The sequence below is a fragment of the Pinus tabuliformis genome, chromosome 3_2 (assembly GCF_031772625.1).
Source record: "Pinus tabuliformis cultivar Carrire ecotype Pingquan chromosome 3_2, CPIR1, whole genome shotgun sequence".
Classification (NCBI taxonomy): Eukaryota; Viridiplantae; Streptophyta; class Pinopsida; order Pinales; family Pinaceae; genus Pinus; species Pinus tabuliformis.
In genome coordinates, this window is record NC_142302.1 from 803,423,220 (window position 1) to 803,445,794 (window position 22,575).

The following is a 22,575-nucleotide window of genomic DNA, read 5'->3' on the forward strand; positions in this document are numbered from 1 at the left end:
ATGAAGTCAAAATGAATGTTTTCGTTGTGTATAATAATAGATGAATTCTTGGTGAAGTGAAAATGTTTTAAGTATTGGATGTTAAGGGTACTCCACACTTGAAAGTATTGGTGAAAATAAATCAGTTGGTGGTTCTGCACCTGCCTATGAGCAGTTGAAAGACTACCACTAGGATAGGGGCGTCACATGCTCGATGCCATTGAAGTCATGAACTAGCTACCAATTAAAGGGATCAATATGAACACCATCAATCTGAGGGAGACCAAGAAATGTCATTAATAGAACATGATTAAAAGTATAGGATTGGATGTGAAAAAATCAATCTGAAGGACACTAAGAAATAACATTCATATAATGTAACTAGAAATATGGTTTCAGGCATGGATTCCAATATCGAGAAGGTGTCGACAGTATGCAGGGTATTCAATATTGAGATGGTATCAACATTATGTGAGGGAGCTTTTTCTTCTATAGTAAATTTACATCCATAAATGTTATTGTTAATAGTTGAGGTATAGCATAATATTATATTGTATATAAATTAGAAAGTTATTTTTTATATAACTCACTCTATTTCATAATCGGTAGTGAGAATAATATGGATCTGTTGAGCATGGAAGTATACATCACTTGTCATTGGAATGAGTTCCAAAAATTACATCCATTATCATCCAATGGATCTTGATAGTTGTGAGTGATTAGGAAGTCACCACCCCACATATGTTTCACATAGGGAAATGCCTTATGACATAAATAGGAAGCCACTTATATATTCCAAAATATTCCATAAATGGATGCAAACAAATAGTAAATGAAAGAGAAGACAATCTCCAACAAGCCTTTGATGATCAAATCATCACCCTATGCATTGAAAAACCTATTTGAAATTTTTGGATGCAATTTGAAGTAAGTGAAACATAGAGATGGGAAAAGGAATGAGGTAGGAGAAATCCAACATCATCGGGATCAAACAATCACCTAGAGACATGAGGAATGACCATAGGGGGAACTAGAGGAAATAGGAAAGTCTAAATGTGGGAGGATGGAAATCCCCTTGCCCCACCAACCCTCTCACCCACAAACTAACAAAAGATAACACAATATGCAACCATACAAGAGGAACGAGAAGAAAAAATCCAAATACACTTGATGTAATTGTACAAGAGCTATGAGAGAAAGGACCCAAAACACCCTCGATGCAATAATACAAAAGAGGAAATACAAAATGTGAGTGAATCGAATGAAAGTGTTTACAAAGGATGGAATGCTCATTCCACAAAAATAAGATGAGATATATAAACACATATACATTAATTGTCATTATAAGATATTATTCTCTATATAGACTATAAAGTAATTTTATGGTGCAGATGAGTTGGATTTTGTAGCGTTTATTTCTCATTAGGTCTTAAAATTTCGTGGGGAAGGTTTGAGAGTGGGTGTCATTTTCTAGGGACAAAACCTATTCCAACAGGCGTCCAAAAAATCCTTGTGACAACATTCACTTTTGTGTGGATAGTTCTAATATCATTCTTTCATCCAAACTCGTAACATTCCCATTTGTTTGGATAGTTATCACCTCATTCTTTCATCCAACATTAAGACTCCCCTTCCAAGAAACAACTTGGAAATAAAAACTTCCATGAAATCAAATATGGGTTTTAAAATATTCAAAAATTCAGAATGTTAATAATTTATATAATTTATGAATTTTATTTTTTCTTTCTTTTTATTTCCTTGACTTATGGACGATCTAAACCTTGAATCTAATTGTTTACATAATACTTCATAAGGCTACTTCATAACAGAACTATTGCCAATTAAACTATCCCATGAATTAATTTGTGAATTCCCTCTGGGTGCTTGGTAGATGGGGAGTTAGGATGGATCCTGGATGGTATTTATGTAGTTGACATTGAAATATTTTATTTATAATTCATGTTCTCCATATTAAAATGTTAAAACATGCCCTCTCATATTTTTGTTTTTCTTGTATGCATATATTTAATTATTTTTATTAGTAATATTTTCTAAAATATTATACATCAAATTCATATTGATCATTAAAAAAATTACAAATATCTCTTATACATTAAATTAGAAAGTAGTGATTAATGGAATAATAATTATCTCAATCATGCTCTCTTTATATATGTTTCATGTTAAAATCTTTTACTCAACATTTTTTATTTTTATTTTTTAATTTAAATTACCTTATTTTTCTCTTTATTAAGTAGATATAAAAGTATGTTATTTAATATGGACATTGAAATATTTCACTTATGGTTTATAGTAAAATATTTTTTGTTCTTTATATATATATATATATATATATATATATATATATATATATATATATATATTAAACTGAACTTAGAATAAACTAGTACAACCACAGTAAAAATATTACTGTAATTGATATAGTGGAAGACTTCATTTGTATCTACCATTGATAAATATATAACAAAAAAACTACCCTTGGGAATCTCAAGTCTCAATAAAAAATAGAAGTGTTGAAGAGTTTCTATCTTAGGCCCTTAAGAATCAATCTAGGTTGTCAACCGATCATCATCGACCCTTAGGTTGAAATAGGAAGTCATCCACCTTAAGTTGAAATAGGAATTCTTCGGCTAATTACAGAACATGTAATATCAACAATAGTATTTTCTGTAATCTCCATATTAAGTAGTGAAGAAATTACATTTCTTTTTGGTAGTAAAAAGTAAATTATTTTTTTTTATTCATCTCCATATTAAATAGTAAAGAAATTAGATTTCTTCCTTGTACTAAAAGTAATTTTTTTTTTCATTACTTTATATCTCTATATAAAATTATATAAAATTAAGGCGCAATTTAAAATATTTTATATCTTTATATAAAATTCCATAAAATTAAGATGCAAATTAAAATATTTTAATTATGATTCACATTAATTTCTTTTTTACTACTATTTTTAATTTGTTAATTTAAATTATCATTTTACAATTTAACCTTATTGGAAAACCTCTCTCCCACAAAAAAAGATGAGTCTATTTCCAAATTAAAAAGTAACAATTTTATAAAACTAACTAAGTAGTTAGTTATATATATATATATATAAATTAATTAATGTATTGTGTTGTTTTATAATATTAATATAAAGATAATTTTTATAATATTTTTTATTTGTCAGTATATTTTTAAGTTCGTGAGTGGAAAGAGCAAAGTAATCTGATGGGAGATTTTTTAGTATGATTGAATGCATTTAATTTACTAGGTAGTTATAGTTGTCATTATGGCTCTTATTATTTTACTAAAGCAAAGTTTTTTGGCAGAAATCACATGAGAGAAGTTTTTGACCAACACTTTTCGAGCCAATAAGTATGATTCATCATAAAAACAATAATTTTATAAATATCACGAAAACTCAATATATAGAAAATATAAGTCATATTAGTCTAACTAAGATTTTTTTTTTTTTTAACAAAATTTTACTGATTACATTACATGAAAATACAATATTTAACTATAAAACTCTAATATAATTGAAATTAACACTATAACTATAATTACTTACGAAAATTAAGCTTTAAATATGTGATACTTTTATAAAAACATATCAAAATAAATAGATTGTGAAATGTCTTTCTCACCAAGAATGCATACCAAAGGGAGGGTCTTGTAAATTTTCCAACTCTCACAATGGCACAAATATGATGTGCGTAAATTTTTCTTGACTTACTATGTTAATTACTTATACTAAAACTTATAGTAAATTTACATAAATAAATGTTATTGTTAATAGTTGAGATATGGAATAATATTATAATGCTATTAATTTTTTTTTATATATATAACTCACTCCACTTTAAATGTGATATTAAATAATCATAAATTTTATTATTTAGTTTCATTTCAAATATAATATTTTAAATAATTATTAATTAAAATAATTATTTATTTTAAATTTAGATATAATATTTTAAATAGTATATATTTATTTTAATTCTCTCTAAATCTAAACAAAATAGAACACTTTTTTAGTGTAAACTTGAAGAATGATTTCTATATAGAGTGGTTTGAGTCCTTGAATTTTTTAATTTTTAGTTTTTTTTTTTTCCTCCTGAATATGGCTATTTCTATATTAATACAAAAATAATTTACACCGAGGTCATGACCTCATAGAGCTAGCCCAAAAATGCGGCATGATTACAAGCTGTATGCAAAAATCCAGTTGAGTATTGCCCTCAAGAACTATAGAGAGCCTGATCATGATTAAGGCAAAAATACAGAAAACCCCATAGTTGTACTTGGAATTGAGAATTATACCGGAGCTATGCGACAACCAAAACAGTAAAACTAGACTTGGTAGCTGTGACGAGCTACGTGACAACCTATTACTGAAAATAGAGGTAGCTGTGACTGCGACCGAAACTGAAAACTGAAGGCCAGCAGAATGCCCCTTTCGTATGAAAAACTGGCAATATGAGCTAATGCATATGTCGTAGTATCTAGGACAGTGATGAGTGAACCTTCTCGAGCTTGCTGAAGTCCAAGAAAACCAGAAAGAACCAACCTGTTTAAGCATAAGGAGAGGGATCAGGCAGCTCCTCGGTGACGCGGAATCCATACCTGTAATCATCATCATCATCAGAGGAGCCCGCCTGATTCTTCATGCTTTGACAAGCTTTGCCTTTGCCAGAGCCTGAAGCTTTGCTTTGTTCGAGGTTTGTCTGGATGGGGTCTGGTCTGTCTTCCACCGGCCTGTCTGTAGTCACTCTGAGGGAACCAACCTCTTGACCTGAATTGAGCTCGCTAAGCTCAATGGTCACGTGGCCATAAAGGAAGAAGTGCCATGATTGCAGGGGAATCGTAACTGAGCGGCGTTAGTCATGGATTGGAAGGAGCTCGGTGCTATAATTTGCAATCCTCTACTCCTACCCCATCCACTCCGAGTAGCTGGATACCTATCTGAGCGGAAGTCCGGGCAGGAGGTTGAGCAGTCCGTCATGGAGGAGATAGCCTGGTGTCCAATTTTCCCTCGAGAGTTACCTCTTCTGCAGCTCATTCGCTGCCGCAGTTTCGGCATAGCTGGAGGAGCAGGGTGATTTGGGCTTCTTGGAAGATGATGGAAGCAGTAAAGGATGAAAACAAACTTGGCTTCAGCGCTTAGGGCAGCAAGCGGGTGGCAAGCAAAAGAGCAGGTGAAATAGAGGATGTCTTATGGGCATAGCCGGAAGCTCCTCTAGTGAACCAAAGGCTGGTTTACTCCAGAGAGAGGACGAGAGCAAACCGCTGCAACTGCAAAGGAGGAGGAGCCAGAGTGGAGGGGAGAAACACGATTATGGCAAGTTGATAGTGCCATGATCAAGAAATTAACTGGCAGAAATGGATGTACTGGCGTCATTAAAGTCTCATTAATCTGGAGCAGAGGAGGAGTTATGACCGGAGCTGTGAGAGGATGTGTGGCAGTGAAGATCAACCACGCGCCCATCCAAACCGCAAGCCATGTACTTGTGCTGTCGTCAGACACCTGGATCCGGGAGGTTTGATTCCTTGAATTAAGATTGTGTGTGTGTATATATATATATATATATATATATATATATATATATATATATATAGATATAGATATAGATATATATATATATATATATATATATATATAGATATATAGATATATATATATATATAGATATATAGATATATATATATATAGATACTAAGTCCATAAAAAATATTTAGTTTCATTTCAAATACAATTTTTTAAATAATTATTAATTAAAATATTTATTTATTTTAAATTCAGATATAATATTTTAAATTAGTATATATTTATCTTAATTCTCTCTAAATCTAAACAAAATACAACACTTTTTTAGTGTAAACTTGAAGAATGATTTCCATATCGAGTAGTAGTATATATATATATATATATATATATATATATATATATATATATATATATATATATATATATATATATAGACGTACTAAGTCCATATTAAATATGAAAGAATATATATACTCATCTTATAGACGCAAAATAACTAATACGATGTTTTAACTATAATAAATTATTTATTTAACTAGTCTAAACAGGCACATTTAGTATTGAGGCAATAACAATTTAGCATAGTCTAAATAGGAAGATTTAGTATTGAGTCAATAACAATTGAGCATAGTCTAAACAGGGAGATTTAGTATTGAAGCAATAACCTAGGTTGAAATGATATAAGTTCTAAAGTGAGCAATTGCTTTTTCCAAAACATAAGCTTGCTTTTCCAAATCTAAATTTTTCAAATCATAATAATGTATTCTTTTACTCACAAATGAATTTGGTAGTTCCTATCATATCATATACTTTTAAGCAAAAGGGTGGTGATGGTTTCTTGTCAAACAAAGGAATAAAGTATGAAATTTCGTTCAAAATCCAAATTTCCTAGCACTGGGTTGTTGATATTACTTGTTTAATTTTTTTAAAATCCATTAAAAATTATGATTAGTTTTTAATAGTTTGTTAATTATAATAACAATTAAGAGATAATTTAAATTAAATTTTCTCATAAAATTTATTTTTCCAAAAAATGGTTGCATTCGTTTATGAGAAGTTCGAGGTGGCAAATCATTGATCACTGTAACTCTATTTAGATATATACAACAATCACACGACACATATCATGACAAAGAATACGATCTACTAGTAAGGTCACTTAGACTTTGACTATATTGTATTAATGTCAACTAAATTCTTGCTTCATATTTTATGCTATTGTATTACTATTAACTAAATTATTGCTTCATAGTTCATAGAATTAGACTATTAATCCCACCAAATGCAAACTTTAAACACAAACAAACAATGACAAATTGCTAAGCCAACCAAATACATGTAAGTTGAAACACACAAACTAACAAATGCATGTAAACAGAGGAATAACAAAGCACAAAAAAACCAACAAAATATTATTCGACTTGAAACACATTAAAAATATTTTCTTTGCAAAGAAAAAATATGTACTTAATAGTCTCATTCATCTATATATTTCTTTTTTTTTAACGACTTCATAGACTTTAATCTCTGTAATTTTCTTCTTCACATTTTTCTACAACTCCACATCATAACAAGTTTCACAACCCTTAGTATGATGTTAAATGACTAATGAGTTTTACATCTTTTTGCAGAATGTTAGATGACTAATGGACTAATGAGTTTTACATCTTTTTGCAGAATGTTAGATGACTAATGAACCCAGCAAATGGACCTCCATTTCTCAATGCCAAATTTTAAAGCATGAATCTCAAAATGTCCCCTCTACAATAGAAGAGATATATTAAATATTTAAGGTACAATAGAGAAGATATAATAAATGTTCAAAATGTGTTAATATTGTTGCAAATCAACACTGGGATTTGATAATTAATGTTATTAAATACCTAGAATACAAATTTATTTAATTAAACTTCAATATTGAGTGCCACTTAATTTTCTTTTAATTAAATTTTTGATTTTAATTATCTCTGATAGAAAAATATTATCATCCATATTCTTCTTAAAATAATATTTTTTATTAACAATAACACATAAACCTCAAATAAACATGTTATTTTATCACGATGTTATTTGTAAATTTTACAAAAGCGTAAAACAAATGTTATGCTCTTTATTATTACTTTCAAATATATTTTTTCATATAAATACTAATACACAATACACATACTAAATCACTTTTTTAATATTTTTAAACTAAGAATATTTATTTATTTACTTGACATTTCTCACTTTTCAAATACTTCACCAACTAAAAGATTGAAATTTCATTTATGAAGGACACTGAAATCAATTATTTTAGGTACGATCTTCTCATAAACAATGCATTTTACAAAACATTATAATAAGCTATAGCAAATTACACAGTTTTTTCAAAGTCTACTGCATTTATTACAAGTGTCGATGCTGTGGCACGGAATAATAAACAAAGAATCTTTGAATTAAACTCATTCAAGTTATATATCTATATCTCTGCATCGAATTGAACAATGAAAAGCATACTATGCATCTGACGCTTTAACTTCTGGGTTTCCTATAGCTGTTGGTGCACTTGCTGGCTTTACTTAAAACATAAAACCTCACAAACTTTATTGATCATTTGCTCGATTACATCTTCATTTATATAGGAAACACACAACCAATTCTGGTAACCAATTCCTAACTACTCACAACTACATCTTGTTCAACTGCTCATAACTAATTCAGTTTCTACATTATTCTCACATCCTCCCTTAATGGAGAAATGGATTCTCTACAATACCTAACTGACTTCTAAAAACTTCAAATTTGATTTTACCAAGGGGCTTAGTAAATATATCAGCCACATTATCCTTGGTGTTACAAAATAGCACTCCAATTTCTTTTGACATAATTTTCTCACGTACAAAGTGGTACTGTAACTCAACATGTTTTGTTCTAGCATGGTAAACTGGATTATGTGCTAATTTGATAGCACTCTGATTATCACAATTGATACATGTTGCACCACTTTGCGCTTCTTCAAGATCAGCAAGAACTCTCCGCAACCAAATAGCTTCACAGGTGGCATTGGTTAAAGCTTTGTACTCAGATTCTGTTGAAGATAAAGAAACAGTTGGCTGTTTCTTACTACTCCAAGATACGACCCCTGATCCAATATGAAATGCATAGCCAGAGGTAGATCGTCTGTCATCTGGATTTCCTGCCCAATCTGAATCAGAAAAACCTGTCAGTACAACATCAGATACATCAGTATACATAATACCAAGATTCACTGTTCCCTTTAGATATCGGAGAACTTTCTTTGCAGCATTCCAGTGATTTCCTGAAGGCTTAGCCATGAACTGACTAAGGATACTGACTGAGTATGCAATGTCTGGTCTGGTAGTGGTGAGATAGTTCAAACTTCCCACTAACTGACGATATAATGTTCCATCTGCCTCTTTCGAACCATCTTCTTTGTACAACTTTGCATTATGTTCTAAGGGAGTTGACATAGCTTTACAATCTATCATATTGAACTTTTTAAGAATCTCCTTTGTATATTTGCTTTGAGTGATCAATGTTTTACCAGTTTCTCTCCATACCTCAATGCCTAAACAGTAATGCATTTCACCCAAATCTTTCATTTCAAAAACCTTTGACAACTGAACTTTAATTTCTTCAATTAACTTGTGAGCACTGCCTGTTATAATGAGATCATCCACATATAAAGATATTAAAGCAACATGTCCTTTTTCATCTTTCTTAACATACAAGTTAGGATCATTTTTGCTTTTCACAAACCCATTCTGAAGAAAGAAAGTATCAATCTTTACATACCATGATCTTGGTGCCTGTTTCAAACCATACAAGGCCTTTCTTAACCTGCAAACCAGATGCTCCTGTCCCTGTTTGACAAACCCTTCAGGTTGAACCAAATAAACTTCTTCCTGTAAATCACCATTTAGAAAAGCAGATTTGACATCCATTTGATGTATATTCCAATTATGTTTTGTGGCTAAGGCAATCAGTAATCTAATTGTATTCAACTTAGCTACTGGTGCAAAAGTGTCTTCATAATCAATGCCCTCCTGTTGAGCATATCCTTTTGCTACTAATCTTGCCTTAAATTTATCAATTGTACCATCTGCTTTAAATTTTGTTTTATACAACCATTTGCTTCCAATTGGAACTTTATTTTCAGGAAGTTCCACTAATTCCCATGTTTGATTTTTCATAATAGAAGCATACTCATCATTCATAGCATTAATCCATGGTTCATGTTGTTTAGCCTGCTCATAATCAATTGGTTCTTCAACATTCATTATATTAGACATTAAGGCATAGTCTCTATACCTTGCAGGAGGCCGAGTCTGTCGGGACGACCTTCTTGGTGTGGGTGTTTCATCCATAATTCGTCGGCTTTGAGGTGTATCACCCCCTTGTGATGACTCACTGCTGCTAGATGTGCTCGTACTGCTGCTATCATCCTGATCCTGTACCTGTACCTGGACCTGTTTCTGTTCCTGCTTAATCATAGTATCAAGCTTGATATGTGCATCATCATTAGAAATATGCCATGTATTATTCTTTGTATTACTTTTATCAGTCTGCTCATGAAACAATACATCACGACTTGCAAATAGTTTATGGGAACTTGGATCAAACAATTTATAGGCTTTCTGATCCGTACAATATCCAATGAAAATACACTTGATGGACTTGGCATCAAGTTTTCTTCTGTTAGCTTCAGGAATATGAGCAAAAGCAGTACATCCAAAGACTTTGAAATGACTCACATCAGGTTTATAACCATAAAGAACCTCAAAAGGAGTTTGAAAAACTAATTTCTTAGTGGGACATCGATTCTTCAGATAAACAGCAGTGTTAATGGCTTCTGCCCAGAAACCATTAGAGATGTTCTTACCTTGCAGCATACTACGAGCAGATTCCACCAAGGTTCTATTCCATCGCTCAGCAACACCATTTTGCTGAGGGGTATGTGGCACTGTGAACTGTTGTTGAATTCCATTAGATTTACAATAGGTGTTAAATGCTTTTGATTTATATTCACCCCCTTGATCAGATCTGAGTATTTTAATGCACTTTCCTGTTTGTTTTTCAACCATATTTCGAAATTCTTTAAAATACTCAAATATGTCACTTTTCCTTCTAACAAAATAGAACCAGGTATATCTAGATCTATCATCAATAAAAATAACAAAATATGAAGCACCACCAAGAGACCTAGTTTGCATAGGTCCGCATACATCAGTGTGAATTAATTCAAGAATATCATACTTCCGTTTCTCAGTATGAATAGGAAACTCTTCTCTATGCTGCTTACCAAGTGCACAAGCTTCACATGGTAAATGTTCACACTTCATAACAGGAAGACCTTCAACCATTGATTTCCTTTGTAACAACGATAAATCATTGTAATTTAGGTGCCCATACCTGTGATGCCATAATTCTGCTGTCGATGTCTCTTGAGATGTCAATGCAACATGGCGCTTGACTGTCACATCCAATCTGTACAATCCTCCAACCCTAGTACCTGTAGAAACAACCTTGTAGTGGTCCTGAACATCTTTCACTATACACCCCAGTTTACCAAATTCTACTTTTAAATGATTATCAGTGATAGCGGAAACAGATAGCAAATTCTTTTTAAGAGCAGGTACATACATCACATTATGAATCTGTCGCATTTGTCCATTAGGTAAGTACACATTTATTATGCCATAGCCTTGAACTTTAAGTGACCTATCATCTCCTAGGTAAATGTGTGTACCATCAGATTTTTCATAATATTTATCATACCATTCTTTATTACAAGTCATGTGTGCCGATGCACCAGAATCTATAAACCAAGTATTCTCATCATCAGTTTCAGCAGACAATGCAGCATCAGAAAGAAATAACTTAAGATTTTTAAATCCATCATTCACTGAGGTGTCTCTGTTTATGTAGTTTCCATTATGCCTGTTATGTCTTTGATTTGATTCATTACTCTTTCTCCTATAGCAATCTTTTGCCAGATGTCCAGGTTTTCCACAATAATGACATACAATGTTCCTTTTAACATAAGAATCAGGAGGTGCCTTACCTTTCTGCTTTGCTTGAAAATGGCCTTTGTTTCTGTCCCATGGTCTCCCTCGGAATGATCTTTGGCCTCTTGCAGTCAAAGCCAAATCAGAACCATTTGACTCCAGTTCAAAAGTTTTCATGCGCTCTTCTTCTTGAAGAAGAATTCCAGCCAATTCTTCAAATGTAGGAGGTGTCGGTCTAGCTGAGAGAGCTGAAATAAAGACTTTATAGTCGGGGACTAACCCCTTTAAAGTAACAGTTACCAAGTCTGTACTAGAAACCTTTTCACCAATATCACCAAGCTTATCACTAAAGTCTTTAATTCGGGAAACAAACCTCACAAACTTTATTGATCATTTGCTCGATTACATCTTCATTTATATAGGAAACACACAACCAATTCTGGTAACCAATTCCTAACTACTCACAACTACATCTTGTTCAACTGCTCATAACTAATTCAGTTTCTACATTATTCTCACAGCTTTATTGAGATTTGCTGTAAAATGCTAAATACGTTACACACTAACGAGTGCATAAAGACACGGTTATTGAGCCGTGAGATGGATCAGGTGCCGATGATTCAGAGTTAAAGGTGGCATTGGAATTCGTAGGCCTGCTTGTTGTGGCCGTATCTATGAAATCTGGCTGCGTAGGTTGGACTGGAATATCGCCATCGTTGTTTAGCATCCTTAAAACATGCGACATCGCTGGCCGCGTCGAAGAGCCTTGAGTACAAAGAAATGCAATTGAGATTATTTTGAGCACATGTTCTCTTGAGTACTGTCCCTCTACTGTTGAATCAACAATATCCAAAGCTTCATCCTGTTCGTACTTATTCCAAGCCTGCACCATCATCAAGTTTCTACTCTGAAATTTTATGCAAAATAATTTTCCTGTAATACTCAAACCAAATTATAAACAGAGACAGAGCCGCACCCATTGGAGAAGAATCTGCACAGGCTCTGGCAGTCTATAATCCAAGCACTTTCTCCCACTCACAATCTCAAGAACAACAATCCCATAACTATAAACGTCAGCTTTTTCTGATAATTGCCCATGGACGGCATACTCTGGAGCAGCGTAGCCTCTGCCTCATAATAAATTCATGGAAGGAACAATGCTGTGAGACTCCTTATAAAGAGGAGCTTCTGAGAGAAATTAATAAATTGATTGCACAACTTACCTTGTTCCTCCGAATCTGCTGGTAGAAACATGGGTTTGGTCATACGGGAAGAATCTAGCCATTCCAAAATCTGCTATTTTGGGATGAAATCTCTCATCTAAAAGTATATTAGCACATTTGATATCTCTGTGTATAATGCGCTCATTAGCATCCTCGTGGAGATATGCAAGGCCTCGAGCTGTGCCCTCTATAATCTTTAAACGATTTTCCCAACTCAAAGGATTCCTTATCTCTCCTGTAGATCTCCAAAAAAATATTTGCAAGCTTCAATACAGATAATATTTGAATGCTTCAATACATGTAATTGAACCAATACAACTTTTTTTTTTTAACGAACAACTTGAATCGCTAAAACCACAGCTTTAATGAGAACAGCTTACCAAACAAATGCTTGTCAAGACTGTTATTTGACATAAATTCATAAACCAGCAAGCGTTCATGCCCTCGCGTGCAACATCCAAACAAACGAACAAGATTACGGTGACGGGCGCTGCTGATGAGCCTCGCTTCTGTGAGAAACTCCTGTGCGGCTTCAGTAGTCTGATGCCTTCCATTCAGTTTTTTAATCGCAACTTCCCTCCCATCCGGAACTCTTCCCTGCTCGTCTAAATAATTAGAATCCATCTGCAAATAATCCATATAATTGAACAGACTCACAAAAGGCACTTTTGATATTATACCTTATAAACTTCACCAAATCCTCCTCTGCCAATTACATTGTTTCTTTCAAAGTTCCCGGTAGAATTTTTCAGAAACTCGTAATCGAAAACCTCAAAGCTTTCCTTAACCGCAGTTAGGTTGTCATCTGCACACAGTATTTCTCACAACGATTAAATAAGACCAAGTCAAAGAAATCCGGAAAATGTAGTTTGGATTCTGGAAGCCCTAATAGTGATGATAAATCACCTGGTCGACTGCAACTCTTCCATTGTCTACTTCGTCGACATAACAGTACGAAACACACCACCGCAACCAGCACTGCTCCGCGAATGCTGACTGACAATTTGGTCACTAATTTTGATGACGAATTCCCCGAATCTGAAACAAAAACAAAAAAATCAAGGGAGATATTATATGCGAATTAAACCGCAAATAGTTGCAACAGATTTAGAATACCCGTACGGGAAGTCTGGTTATAAAACATGTAAGTTGAGTAGCGCATAAAACAGCCCGCCTCGAGACCCCGTCCTTCACTCATGGGAGTACACTCAAGTAAAAGATTCCGAGTATCATTCAAGCATGTTTGGCAGCTATTGTTGGAAAGAGAAGGCCAACATTGAGCGAGACCATATAAGGATCCGTTGATGGAGCCGACGGCATAATAGTTATTTGCAGAAGCGTTCGTGATTAGTTGCGTGGATAAAGCCTGGGCTCTTTCAGAGAATCGCGGATCACTGGAGTTTGTGCTGTACAGACAGTTGGAGGAATTCCCAGCGTCCACAGCCTGACCATCAAAAGAAGAATCCTCATAGCGAACGAAACAACCGTCCAGATAAATCCGACCACCAAGAGATCGGGAACAGTATGCTTTTAGTTGAGTAAGTGCTCCTGTAATGCATTTGGAGCACTGGCGTGAGGTTAAATACTTCATACACACTGCAAGAGCATAGATATTACCATCGTTGTTAGAAGCATAAAGTTGTGGGGTAAGATCTGAGCTGAGGGATGCCAAAACAGAATCCCGATTGCCACTGAAAGCTGTGAACATTGTACCACTAACGTTACTGGGGTTGCACCCTTTTCCCACCTCCAACTCGAACACCGGATCATTGGCCGAAAGGCCTACTGGAATCATAACTGCGACCATAATGGCCAGAAATGGAAAATGGGCAACTTCGGCCATGCAACCAATGTTTGAGACACAGGGGCTGCTTATCTCAAAAGCTGCCGGTGTGTTTGAATATTGAGGCAGAAACCGAGTCTGCTGGTACTGTAAGACTACTGGATGACAATGAATCCAGCCATGGAACAATGTTTGAAACTACTTGCAGTTCCACAGCAATTTCTTGCAGGATTTTAAGAAACATTTACAGGACACTATGAATCCGCGGAACAAGAAGCTGAGTCTTCGGGGTGTCGAGACATTGACCGCTGGTCAATATGGATTTTCAGTAACAATGGCTGGACAATATGAATCCACGCAACTAGTTGATATGTTACAACGTTCAGGCAATTCTGGCCCGCTTTATCGTCGGCGTGTTGAAACATTGACAACTTGATAACGAAGAAGCTGAGTCTTCGGCGTGTCGAGACATTGACTGCTTCTTACAACGAAGACGGCGACTAATAACTGCCTGCTATTGGGCCTTGAGTACTAACATAGGGTTTTATACAAAAGGAGTTGTTTTTGGTGGGATTTTTTTTGGTTTCACACAAATTTTGGTGAAAAGATTTGTGGTCAAATTTTGATTTATGTTATTTAAACTAGTTTTTTTTTGACTCTATATATAGATAGCACCCTGAAAATCTCTATGACATTTTCATTGCACAGTATTATCCATCTTGTGATTTCGATAAGAATTATCAGATTCAATAAATTCTTATCAGATTTTTCTAAAATTAGACAAAAAAAACCTACCCTAAAAACTTCCAAACAAATCAGACTAAAAACAACTCCATACATAAAACCATGCTATTCATCCAAAAAAACCATTTGACATGTGAGTGGCTGAACAGAAATCCATTTGAGATGTGAGTGGCTGAACATGCATGTTACTTCATGTTTTCCAATGGCTCGAGAAGGGGAAGGCTGTAATTATTGCAATAAATATATGTAGCCTTGAAGGCCACTTTCTCACTCTATTTCAAACTGGACCACTTTCTCACCATATTTCAAACTCACAAGTTGTGGGAAATTTGCTGGTCACTGTCTGTCACATTGTTGATGCTCTTCGTCCCCTTCGCGTTGATTAATCTCTTCGCACCTTCCACCAATGCGCAGGTTCCTGTCCCTGCTCCCATGTCCGACAGTAAGGTCTTGCCCTCGCCCTTCCATTTTATTTCCAGGTCTGTTATTTGTTAACGGAGAATTCCAAGTCGATTTTGTGAGATCTGTATTGGGACTGCAATAACGACCATTTTTCACAAACTCAGATTGTGGAAAACCAAGTAAAACACAAAGGGATACAAGTTAAGAGTGAGGATGCCAAATAAAGCACAAACTGATACAAGTTAAGAGAGAGAAAGTTGGATTAGTTCAGGAGACCATCTATTCGGATTTGTGCATATGGTTTTCGACCTGGTTGACCGGTGTTTTAACTGGACTGTTAGGTTTCGACCTGGTTCACCGGTGTTTTAAATGGACAGTTAGGTTTCGACCTGGTTCACCGGTGTTTTAAATAGACTGTCGGTGTCGGTTTCGACTGTATGTTAAAAAAAACCATTTTCACACAGAAGCCACATCTGAACTTATCAGAGCCAGGTTTATATCATGCGCCACTCTTATGAGTTGTGTGTAATTAACAATATTTTATTAGTTATTCGCATAAACTTAGAGTTCACGCTTCCCTTCTCGGCTCGACAATCCACACGGTAGTTTCCATGGACGTTTATTTAAGGCCTGCATTACCTCACCTCTAGTCAGAGTCCAGAATTAGTTGTGAAGAATTAGTTATTTAATCAATAAAATAATTGAATTAGTTGTGAAGAATTAGTTATTTAATCAATAAAATAATTGAATTAGTTGTGAAGAATTAGTTATTTAATCAATAAAATAATTGATGATGATGATGATGATGATGATGATGATGATGATGATGATGATGATGATGATGATGATGATGATGATGATGATGATGATGATGATGATGATGATGATGATGATGATGATGATGATGATGATGATGATGATGATGATGATGATGATGATGATGATGATGATGATGATGATGATGATGATGATGATGATCAATAAAATAATTGATGATGATGATGATGATGATGATGATGGGTCTATCGGACCTAAAAAACAGATGATGATGATGATGATGATGGGTATATCAGATGATGCCAAACATTGGTCTACCGGACCTTAAAAAACAAATTATTTATTTAAGATTTTATTCCTATGCTCAAAAATAATTTTGACATTGTAAAAGGTTAGGAAGGTCAATATTGTAACAAAGATTGTGAAACTGAGATCTAGCCATTATAAACTAGCCTATAAGAACAAATTTGTTCATAAAAATATTATAGTTAATAAAATCATAAACTTATTCTTATTAATTAATAAATAAACTTATTATAAATAAATAAATATCCCAATAAATAATAATATATATATAAATATAATATTTATTAATTTTTAGTTATATAGCTCAAAATTGGCCTTTTAATTGTTTGTAAATATTTGAAATTATTCATTAATAATAATAAACCATTATTTATATATTATATATTATTTTATATATATGAAATAATAATAATAAGATATTTATAAATAAAAACACAAAGGTTGAAAAAAATTAAAAAAGGGGAGGGGTAATAACGGGGAAAATCAGGAGGAAACAACCGGAATCTAGCTCTTACTCAGTTTCCACCCATCATCCCTATTGAGATTGATTGAATGATTCTCAATCTCAATCGCCTCTCTTAGCTTCCTATGGTGGAAGTGATCAACCCTCGCAATGACCTTCGCATCCTCAATGCAAGCATGGTGCTTATATTTCTTTGCATGCTCCGCAAGAGCTTATCAACACGATCGGTTATGCCCGATGTCTGTTGCATGGTCTTGGATTCTCTGTTTAAGAGAGCAGTTGATTCCCCTAATGTAGGGAATCCCACAAGAACATGAGATCGAGTAGACCCCTTTCATGTCTTTAGGGTCTATAGGGTCTTTAACGGGTCTGAGAGAATTTCTAATGGTAAAAAGGGGTTTGAAAGAAGAAGAAACTTTATTCCTCTTAAGAATATGGGCATTCCTGTCAGTGGTCCCCTAGATAAATGGGAGCTGCACCTTAGAGATTGGGTTATCACGTGGAGGTTTAACCCTCGATTCTTTATGGGCCCTTTGAAAAGCTTTGAGGCCTTGAGATCTTCTATAGCCATTATTTTCAAAAACTTTAAGAAGATGAGATTTTTCCTCTTCTAGGTGTTTCTCATTCGAAATTCTTAAAGCATAAGTGGCTAGAGTACTTAGAACCTTGAATTTTTGCGCTAGAAAATGATGAGAACTGGAATGAAGATATTGTTCCGTGTGAGTTTTTTTGCGAAAGACTCAGTGAGAAATGGAACCATCATTCATTCTAGAGAGAACCGAATGTCAAGGAAAGGAAGACACCCATTCACTTCAACCTCCATTGTGAATTTGATGGAGTCGGATTGAGAATTAAGATGGTTAAGAAACAAATCCAATTTTTCGCATCCATGAGGCCAAACGACACAAGTATCATCAACAAACCTCTTCCATTTCTTAGGGCGAAATTGGGTGGAGGCTAATGCTTTAGTCTCAAAATCTTCCATGAATAAGTTAGCAACTATAGGGGAAAGAGGAGAACCCATCGCTACCCCATAGGTTTGTTCAAAGAACTCACCTTGGAAACTGAAAAAGGTAGAGGTGAGGGAGAGGCCAACTAATTTGGCAGTGTCATTGTCAGTGATCCGATTTATGACATCAATGGCCTCTTGAATAGGAATATTGGTATAAAGGGAAACAACATCAAAACTTACTAACAAATCACCAGGATCCAGCCTAATATCCTTCCATTCTTTAACAAAGGAAGCAGAGTCCTTAACAAAGGAATTAGTGTGACCAACAAGAGGTTTGAGCCTCTGAGCTAAGAATTTAGCTAGAAGATACATAGGCCCACTTATTGTGTTAACAATAGGTCTTAGGGGGACCCTAGCCTTATGAATCCTAGGATAATAATAATTATAAAAATTCAAATAATAATTATAATATTAATACGAACCATAATAATAATAATAATAATAATAATAATAATAATTTCTCTTCTCCTTTTAAAAATGTTATTAATCTCTCTAGTAAAAATTTTAGTCAATCCGTTTTTAACCTCTTAAATAAGGGTCTTAATTTTTCCCTTGCCCCTAATAAGATTCCCATTAATGACATTATTTGTAACATTGAATTTGGTATCAAAGACCTTCCTGATAATGTTAAGGAGGTTATCAGGCAAGACTATGCTATCATTCTTAGGAAGGCTAAGCCTCCCAAAAGAAACATTAGCAAAGATGAATTTCTTGCCCTTAAAGCTCTAAAGGAGAACCCTGACATTGTCATCCTTAAAGCTGATAAAGGCAGAGCTGTCGTCATTCTTGATAAGAGGAAGTGATTTTCATCCTCGATGTTCATATTCTCACAGAGATGGCAGATCCTTTCCATCCATGGTGTTTTAGGAACTGCCCAATGACCTATTTCACTATGGATCTCATGAGAGTTCGTTCTAATCTTAGCTATATTAATTTTATTCTTTGAGCTAGTTAAAACAGAGAGATACTTTTGATCTTCTAGGGTGGGGTTGATGACCTTCTTATAATATCTTGATTTTCTTTTAGCTGCTAAATCTTTCTCACACCACATTTTTTCTTTCAACTTAGAAGTAACAATATTTTTAATGTTATTAATGTTTTGCAATGCAACATTATTGTCGATCTCCCAATGGTTTAACCAGGCCCTGGTGTCTTTATACCAACCTCATTTGAGCCTTAGGTGGTTTTGGCTGGAATTTAAAGCTAGCTTAGGAAGTCTATGGTCTCCTATGTTATTAAGTTTGTGCTTGTACAACAAAAGCCTAATCATAGCTAGGCTCTCGATAGTGGAAAAACCCACTTCTATAAGGAGAATAGGATAGCGTGTATTTCTTTTAATTTTGAGGTTATACGTTATAAAACGCTTTTGGATTTGGTCAATCTTTCTCCTAGATTCTCTAGAGATGCTGCAACCCAAAACCTCACATCGATATAAGATAACAGGAGTGACTAAAGTTTCAAAGAGGAACTTCTTTCTATCCCACATTACGAGGTTTTCCGTTTTACAATTATTTTCAAAACCAAAATAAGCTTTACACCCCCCGTTAATCCTTTTCTCAATGCTATAGTTCCAATTGAGCTTGTGATGAATATCAATTCCTAGGTACTTGTAAGAAGAAATTCCTCCAATTTACAATTTTCATACTTAAAATTAGCGTAAGTTTCCTTCTTGGATTTGATGATCATAACTTTTGTTTTGTCAGTGTCAACAGTCATACCCATGGTAGAGCAGAAATCCTTCAGAAGTCTAAGTTGCTTATCAAGATCAGATGGGCACCTTGCGAGAAGAACAATATCATTAGCATAAAGAATAAGGATGATGACTATCCCAGCTAAGATCATCCCAGCACAACCTACTTCCTCTAAACAACCTTCTAGTGTCGATGTAAATGCCAAATAAGGTAGGGGAGAGGGGGCAACCTTGTTTAACTCTGGTGTTACACTTAATATCCTTCGACCACCCCTCATTGCTCTTTAACTTGGCAATTACATTATCGTATAACCTTATAGCATCATCTCTCAACTAGAAAGGAACCTTTTTGACTTCTATAACTAAAAATTAATAAATATTATATTTATATATTATTATTATTTATTTATGATAAGTTAATTTATTAATTAATAATAATATATTTATGATTTTATTAACTATAATATTTTTATGAAAAATTTGTTATTATAATTTCATACATAATATATAAATAATAATTTAATATTATTAATAAATAATTTCTATTTATATAAAAAATAACCGCTAGTTTATAATAATTAGTCTTTAATTAAAAATTAATAAATATTATTTTATTAATTAAATAACTAATTCCTAATGGATAATTATGGACTCATGCATCTTTGCTATTTATTCTTTAGGACAAATGAATTTTTTCACCTTTGTCCCGAGGATGAACCACATTAGTTGGTTTGAAACGTCAACCAAATAATAATGATCTGATTAATCCAAAAGACATTTTTTCTTACAATATAGATCACAAAAACCTAAGATCTAATCAAAAGTAATTTTATTTTTTTTAATATATTGTTTTTCAAAAAAATTAATTTAAATATAAAAAGTTTAAATTTATTATAATTATTGTCATTCGCTTATTATATGCTTTTCATGATTCAAATATTTATTTTCATTTTAAGGTATTGTTCTTATTGTTTAGTGGAATCCTCACTAGATGTTGTTTTATTGTATTTATAAAGTAGATTTATAGTTTGATATTTAAATTTAAATTAAATTATTTTTTAATTCATTAATGTAAATAAGGTTTGATATTATTGTTTTGCTTAGGTTATTAATGTTTTCCAAGAATTTTATATAGATAGTCATCATCCTTCTTCTCTATGCTGATGATATTGTTCTTCTCACAAGGTGCCCATCTGATCTTGATAAGCAACTTAGACTCCTTAAGGATTTCTGCTCTACCATAGGTATGACTCTTAACACTGACAAAAAAAACTTTATGATTATCAAATCTAAGAAGAACAGTTGCGCTAATTTTATGTATGACAGTAGTAACTTGGAGTAAGTGTCTTCTTACAAGTACCTAGGAATTGATATTCATCACAAGCTCAATTGGAACTATAACATTGAGAAAAGGATTATGGGGGGTGGAAAGCTTATTTTGGTCTTGAAAATAATTGTAAAATGGAAAACCTCATAATGTGGGATAGAAAGAAGTTCCTCTTTGAAACTTTAGTCACTCCCGTTATTTTATATGGATGTGAGGTTTGGGGTTGCAACATCTCTAGAGAATCCTCGAGAAATATTGAGCAAATCCAGAAGCGTTTTATAACGTATAACCTCAAAATTAAAAGCAATAAACCCTATCCTATTCTTCTTATAGAAGTGGGTCTTTTCCCTATCGAGAGTCTAACTATGACTAGGCTTCTATTGTACAAGCACAAACTCAATAACATAGGAGACCATAGACTTCCTAAGCTAGCTTTAAATTCCAGCCAAAACCACCTAAGGCTCAAACGAGGTTGGTATAAAGACACCAGGGCCTGGTTAAACCATTGGGAGATCGACAATAATGTTGCATTGCAAAACATTAATAACATTAAAAATATTGTTACTTCTAAGTTCAAAGAAAAAATGTGGTGTGAGAAAGATTTAGCAGCTAAAAGAAAATTAAGATATTGATGATGATGATGATGGTTAACGTCCGCTGAGACCAAATAATGGTCTATCAGACCTAAAGAAACAAATTATCTATTTTGATTTAAGATTTTAATCCTATGCTCAAGAAGCTTGGAGAGAAGCCTCCCAAGCTCACTATAATTTTGACATTGTAAAAGGCTAGGAAGGTCAGTATTGTAACAAAGATTGTGAAATTGAGATCTAATGTGGTTATACGCGAGGCACTCTAAGAGGAAGTGGCTTTCATCCTCGATGTTCCTATTCTCACATATATGGGAGATCCTTTCCGTCCATGGCATTTTAGGAACTGCCCAACGACCTGTTTCACTATGGAGCTCATGAGAATTTGTTCTAATCTTTGCTATATTAATTTTCTTCTTTGAGCTAGTTAAAATAGAGAGATACTTTTGATCTTCTAGGGTGGGGTTGATGACCTTCTTATAATAACTTAATTTTCTTTTAGCCGCTAAGTCTTTCTCACACCACATTTTTTCTTTGAACTTATAAGTAACAATATCTTTAATGTTATTTATGTTTTGCAATGCATCATTTTCGTTGATCTCCCAATAGTTTAACGAGGCCCTTGTGTCTTTATGCCACCCTTGATTGAGCCTTAGGTGGTTTTGGCTAGAATTTAAAGCTAGCTTAGGAAGTCTATGATCGTCTATGTTACTG

At 33.7% G+C, this 22,575-nt stretch overlaps 1 protein-coding gene across 2 annotated transcripts; it reads right to left on the reverse strand.

Moving 5' to 3' along the window:
• Nucleotides 1–12,070: 12,070 nt before the first annotated feature.
• Nucleotides 12,071–15,013, reverse strand: LOC149183026 (cysteine-rich receptor-like protein kinase 2). Of its 2 annotated transcripts, none has more exons than XM_089418653.1 (7): nt 13,890–15,013; nt 13,674–13,805; nt 13,448–13,572; nt 13,148–13,364; nt 12,768–13,002; nt 12,521–12,671; nt 12,071–12,427 (listed from the first exon to the last, which is right to left on the reverse strand). In XM_089418653.1, the coding sequence occupies exons 1-7, from the start codon at nt 14,608–14,610 to the stop codon at nt 12,107–12,109; spliced, it is 1,902 nt and encodes a 633-aa protein (XP_089274779.1). In that variant the 5' UTR covers nt 14,611–15,013; the 3' UTR covers nt 12,071–12,106. The 2 variants fall into 2 exon arrangements, with proteins under 2 accessions (XP_089274779.1, XP_089274778.1); XM_089418652.1 differs by having other exon boundaries at nt 13,884–15,013.
• Between the last annotated feature and the right edge of the window lie 7,562 nt (nt 15,014–22,575).

Excerpts from the sequence above, each read along its gene's own strand:
- LOC149183026 (XM_089418652.1), bottom strand. The coding sequence starts at position 14,610 with ATGGCCGAAGTTGCCCATTTTCCATTTCTGGCCATTATGGTCGCAGTT. Across the intron at positions 13,003-13,147 it reads TCTTGACAAGCATTTGTTTG|GAGAGATAAGGAATCCTTTG; the intron begins GTAAGCTGTTCT and ends GGAGATCTACAG. Across the intron at positions 12,672-12,767 it reads AGCAGATTCGGAGGAACAAG|AGGCTACGCTGCTCCAGAGT; the intron begins GTAAGTTGTGCA and ends ATTATGAGGCAG.